Below are 6,238 nucleotides of genomic sequence, written 5' to 3'. Positions count from 1 at the left end.
TTGTACAATGTCCTGTTCATAGTGCTTAAGACTCAACATGTAGCTGCCACTATTAATGATAACTTCAAGATAAATCTTATACTACTACCACCAAATACCTATTGTTTGATTCTAATAATCTCACATCTGATGGGAATATTTCTATATACCTGGTTTGCAACTACAAAAAATAAACAAACATGGTAATACCTAAAACTGGAATTATATGAGCAAATAAACATGTTCTATCGAGATTTAATATATTAATGTGCTTTGCAATGTCACTGGGTCATTGGCTGCCTAAGATTTTGGGATCTTGGATTAAATAAAGAATTAGATGCTACTTTTTTTCACTACTTTATTCACAGACAGATTTCATTGGCAGACAAAATATACAGATCAGAGTTTGTTTTATTTAACTAACATATCATATTATATGCTCCCTCTCAGTATTTACTTTAGTCCAGTCTCTGACTCCGGACTAAGGCTTTAAACGTTGGTTTACAAAACATTCTAACAGTGCCGTTTTTGTCTTATAGATAAACACATGCAAGGAAAAACAAAGACATTACTGTGAAATGATTCACAAATACAGCGATGAGGAACGTTTGAGAGCAAACAAAAAAAAAAAAAAAAAAAAGCGCAATGAAAGAGAAAAACTGATGAGAAAACGAGAGCATCAAAAATGATGGAATATTATACAAAAAAAATGAATGCAGTCTAATGCCCAATGCAACCTTCTCTAACACTATGTGCTGATGCTTTTTAAGAAGGAAATGAAAAGCAGGAAGGGAGCAAGGACGCAACAGGCAAGAGGATTAAGATGCAAGCAACTAGTCATCAGCAGTTACATGTTTACTTTACTGAGATCATGAGAAAAAAAAAGATTGTCACTGAAATCTGGATGTTTGCTCAGGAAAGCAAGGTGTTGTGCTCTGTGTAGATGACCATGTGAAGAGACACAAAGTAACCTCTAGGGGAGGAGAAAAACAAAAGAACAGTAACCTCCCCCAGCGACAGTAACCATCATACAAATCCCCAAAGAGCAAGAGGAGAGGTCTTGAAAGTGTAATTCATTACTGGCTTAAGGACTTTGCTACATGGAAAATCCTGTGATAGAACCAACAGCTTAGTATTGCATCACGCTTCAGGCTAAATATTACCTGTGGGAAATAGGAAAAAAAAAACAGGCAGGCGGTGAAATAAAAAAAAAAATCTTTTACAAAGGACATCAAACCAAAATCACAAGTAAAGTGCAACTCAGACATGATCTGATCCACCGGAGGGTGCTACAGTGGCTGGGGAAGTGACTGGAGATGTGACTTTGGGTGGGTGGGATGGCACGGCACGGATAAACCGTGGCGTTTACGCTTCGTCGCAGATAACAGTCTCCACCACAAATGTATTCTCAAAGTGACGGATGTGGTGGCAGTCCTTCGCCTCGCGCTTGTTGATGCCTGTGAGGGAGACAGGGTGAGACATGAAGAGGGGATCGGAGATGTGACTCTGTTAGGTGCGTTCTGAGCTTTTGATCTAATCACTACAGTTTAAAACAGCAAAGCTCCTTCTCTCCCCGAAACAAAAGCACAGACTGTACCGCCACCCATCAGGTGACTAACAAGCTTTTTTAAATGCTTTCCTCCATTAACCCCAACTCACGTCTGTGGGTGACTCGACGATTCAGGCGGTACGTGTCCTTCCCGTTGCACAGGCGGTAGATGAAGGGTCCCAGCTGACGCATGTTGTGCACTTTGCCAGTCACCACCATGTCTTCATGGATGATGTAGGTCTGAGGCAAGTATGTTCCTTTCTGCAACGAGGTGGGGGCACCATAACAACAAGCTCACTGGGATAATGTTTTCCAGCACTGAAGGGCTTGATGGTGCAAAAACAGACTATACTGGTTGTCAGCACACATGACGTGTTCACACATTTCTCCTCACAATGGTGTTAAAAACAGCATCATTCTGCAGCGAAGTGGAATTGCAGTTATCAGTGGATTTGCTCTTGGGGTAAATTAAATCCGATCTGAAATTTGACACAAGAATTTGCACCACTGACCAACAGCAAACCACCTTGACAGTGCTGACCGTTGAGGAAGTGGTGGGCCAGAGAGTGCATCAAGGAGAAAGATACTGTGCTGCAGCTTATTAGTTTGTGTGGCACCATCCACTTCTTTTATTTAAAGAGGCTAATTGTTAGTTTTCTCTGCTGCCAAACGTTGTTGGTAGTGGGTGGTGGTGATTGTTGCTTGACAAGAGCTTTGGCCATCGTTGCGTTTAAAGACAAGAGGGTATAATGCGCCCTCTGAGCAGTGCTACGTCTTCAGTGCAGATCGGAGGCTACAGTGAGTCACTATCAGGAAGCGACGAAACGGGCCGGGGCTGGCTGGTAAGGGCGCTAACTTCAGTAGGAGAAAAGATGTGATAAACACTGGAGGCTGCTCTTGGCGAGTAAAGCAATGATGTTTGATGCTGAACTCACAACATTTCTACCAGACCATTAAGCAAACATGTTGATGCTAACACTGGCTATGTAGCAATAGCAAAACTTGAAAATAGCTCCTTTAACCTCCTCTGCTGGAGTATAAACTGGAGTCCATGGTATTTATATGTCTTTTGAATAAACTGTAAATTTATCGTCCTGTTAGCGACCGAGCTAAAGAACAGCAAGCTGGCTAGCTCAAAGGGATTTTTACCTTGACGTTGATAAGAAGCTCCCAAAGGTTGCGTGGAGGCATCACGATGGTGGTGTTGAGTTCAATAACGTAGCACTTGTCCAGAGCAATGTCATGGTAGGCGGTCAGTCCCTGGAAAAAGAAAAACTCAGGTTTAGTGTTTTGTTATCTGTTGGAAATTTTTAGTAGTGACATCAGAATAATTTCAGACATGCTAGCTGTGGGTCCCTAGAGATGGCACAGTGAATTACACAATCCGTAAACTCTTTCAATCCAGGCTCAGTACTGAAATGATTTCCATTAAAATTTTGGACAATCCTCAGAGGATGAATCCTACTGACTTTGGTGATCCCCACACTTTTCCTCCAGCACCATAATCAGATCAGAATTTCAATATTGTCCAATATTTTGGTATTGACACGACCAAAGCAAATGCCATTCCTGACATATGTGCACTTTAGCAAATATTAGCATGTGAACTCATTTACGTAGGATGGTGAACATGGTAACCATTGTAGCAGCTGAACATCAGCATGTTAGCATTGTCACTGTAAGCATGTCAGTGTGCTGACAACACAGTGCCTGAGACTGGACTCAAAGATCATTTGTTTTATAGTCAGTTTTAACTACAATGAGTTACTTGTAGTTAAGATTTAACTTTGTTTGTCCTCACTCTGTGGAAGTCGTGGATTATGTCAGCGGGGTCGCTGCCTCCAAAGTGAGGCACGGGGACAGAGATCTTCTCATAGTTGTCCGCCAAGTAGATGCCAACATTTTCCTCCAGCTCCTGACGCCCACGCAGCGGGGCGTACACAGAGTCTTCATAAAGCACCCGGCAGTGGAACAGGTTCTCCTCTGGGATCTAGACACACACACACACAGACACACACACAGACACACACACGAATCAGCACCTAGATCAACACACCAGCTGGAATATTTGGAAACAAGTCTGGTCTGTAGCAAGAATATCCTTCCCATCCAGAAGTGATGTGAATAAAAATTTAATGGCATAATTTATTCTATGAATTATGGTAGTTGATACAAAGACCAACCTGAGACACATACAGCACACAGTACAGCGTAATGAGGTCTTACATGAGGTATAAAGTAGTAGCGGTAGACATAGATGGAGGCGAGGACCAGACCGGCCATGAACACAACCAGGCCAAATGTCAGGCAGCACAGGCCATTGAGGAGAGACTTCTTGGGCCGCAGCGGCAGGACCAGCTCCTCCTCATCCTGGAAAGCACGCGCACACACACAAACTTATTAATACTTCAAAAAGGACACAGAATAGGATTTCCAGGCAGCTTCAGTCCAACTTTCAGCTTACTCATCATCACCGTGACAAGTAGCTGAAAATGACCTGAATTAACCGACTGTTAAAATAGAAGCTCGCATAAATGGCGATGCAGCATTTCAGAGCAGGAATCAGTCGCGCTGAGCCAAGCCGGGGGAAGGCATGATGGAGCACTTGGTAATGAAAACTTGACTGAGATGGTGAGTAATCTTCCTAGACGCCTCCAGTCTCGCAGCCCATCTGCTGGTGCCACGCGCCCAACCTGTGTTGGCAGGGTGGCACTACACACAGATAGTAGCCACTCACTCAGTGTGCGCTGCCATTTACAGCGATACTGACCGACAGAGAGGCGGCTGAGGGCTGACTGTACCTGTGCTGCCATGTGCTTGTGGCAGGTAAAAAAGAACAAAGGTTGCTATTCTTAGCCAGAGCCGTGAAGGGAAAAATAACTATTGCTGCGTGCATAGGAATTGGCTCTTAGGGGACACTTCAGAGAAAAGTGATGACAACCCCCTTGTGGACATGTTCAATCATTTTAAAAAGGAAATGACACAGACAGCTTAAAGAGCAGTCGTTTGCAATACAGTGTTTGTACTATATACGCAGAGTTACATGTTCCAGTTCAATGTACATTTGTAGACAGAGGGTGCTTGTGTACAAGGCGACAACTGTGCGAACACAGTTCTGTGAGACTGAGTTCTTTGTGTTCTCCCTCCCCACTGAGAGAGATGGAGGCTCTTTAACACCAGCTATGAGCGTGACACACCATGAGGCCCGTCTGCATCCTGTCTGTGCATTTGGATGAACAGATCTCAGAATCACACAGCAACTCCAGTCCTGCACTTTTGCAGTATTCACTTTATATGCATGCCTGATGTCCTATCTATATTCCATTATGCTTCAGCATCTTCGGGGCTTGGCCATGTAAATTTGATAAGGGCTGAGTTGAAGCCATACTGGGATGCCCCTACAGCAAAGTTAAGGACTCCACTGCTCTGCCTCCTTAAGACCTGCAAAAAATGATCTTGCATGTGCTGCAAGCCACAACAACCCATCTGCCATTTTGTCAGCCAAAGCTTGTGCATTTCTTGCACTCTCTCTCTTTTCTATCTGGGGAGTTGTTCACCTAAATCTGCAAAGAGGGGGGAAAAAAAACGTTTGCAGCCATGTCACTTATAAGGCAAAATCCAATACAAGGTCTGCTATTGTTCAATTGCTTGTAATCGTCTATGTAGTCCTAAACAAAGAGCATGCATTTGCACATTGTGGTAATAACTTGCATAAAGCCTGCAATAAGCGCACTGGCGCAGTGGAAACCATCACAGCAGTGACATGTTTGGTTTCCGACCAAATGGCGACAGATGCTGTCAGAAACCCCCCCCCCCCCCCCCGCTGCTCACGGCCGTGCAGGTGCAAGGCTGTGTCTGCAGGACCGAGCGGGCAGGAGAGGCTGCACTCCGGAGGCAGGCGCCGCAGAATGGAGACAACAATGACGGGAGGAAAAACAATAAGCGACGCGCTACTCACCATCGGATGCGGGATGAGGATTTCGGTCTTGTCGCCATCAGTCTCCTTTTCCACTTTCTGTCCCGCCACGGACTGGAAGCTGATCTTCACCATGGCTGCGTGTCGGCTCGTCTCTCCGCTGCAGTGTGGACGGTTTCTGGGCAGCTGTGTGAAGCGAGTCGCTCACCTCGTCGACGGGCCGCCCTCTTCTCACCGCTGGGCTGCTCCTCTCTCTGTTTTTGTCCTCATCCACCGGAAGTGAGTTCTATTTATTTATTTATTTATTTATCTATTTATTTCAAAGTCCTGGCCTTAAAGGACCAGTCTGCCGCTTTCTGTTTAAAATAGGATTTTTTTTTTAAATTAAACAACTATCAACTCATTTAATTTAGACATTCACTGTTGAATTCCGCATGCGCTAAATTCACCAATCAATAGCCAGTAATTGTCCTAATTCAGGGTAAAACAACTTAATCTTCCTCCGTTAGTACACGACTCTTAAACACAGCTGGCTTATGTGATACCATTAGGTCTTAAAGCAGCTGTAATCGGTATTTTTATTCTAGCAGTGTGTACAGTTTGAAATGAGTGTTACTGCTTTGGTTCACTCAGCAGGCAGCTGTTTCCAGATAAATCCAACTGCAGCCACCTGCTCAGCAACAAACTACAAACTACTGCTTCCTAAAAAGTTAATATATCAATACTGTGTTCCCCAAGTGCCCAAAAATCAGCTATTTCAAGTTTTTCTGACTTCAGTGACCTCTGCTAATAAG

General features: G+C 44.1%; 1 protein-coding gene across 1 annotated transcript; it reads right to left on the bottom strand.

Annotated features, from left to right (window-relative positions):
- Nucleotides 1-521: 521 nt before the first annotated feature.
- Nucleotides 522-5,705, bottom strand: itm2ca (integral membrane protein 2Ca). The gene is made up of 6 exons (XM_071471589.1): nt 5,487-5,705; nt 3,755-3,898; nt 3,330-3,518; nt 2,678-2,788; nt 1,639-1,789; nt 522-1,436 (listed from the first exon to the last, which is right to left on the bottom strand). The coding sequence occupies exons 1-6, from the start codon at nt 5,577-5,579 to the stop codon at nt 1,345-1,347; spliced, it is 780 nt and encodes a 259-aa protein (XP_071327690.1). The 5' UTR covers nt 5,580-5,705; the 3' UTR covers nt 522-1,344.
- Between the last annotated feature and the right edge of the window lie 533 nt (nt 5,706-6,238).

The sequence above is a fragment of the Trachinotus anak genome, unplaced genomic scaffold, assembly GCF_046630095.1.
Source record: "Trachinotus anak isolate AG129_WGS33_773 ecotype Australia unplaced genomic scaffold, CSIRO_AGI_Tana_v1 ptg000034l, whole genome shotgun sequence".
Lineage (NCBI taxonomy): Eukaryota > Metazoa > Chordata > Actinopteri > Carangiformes > Carangidae > Trachinotus > Trachinotus anak.
The sequence above is the reverse complement of the archived record's forward strand: the minus strand, read 5'-3'. Positions and strand labels throughout refer to the sequence as shown.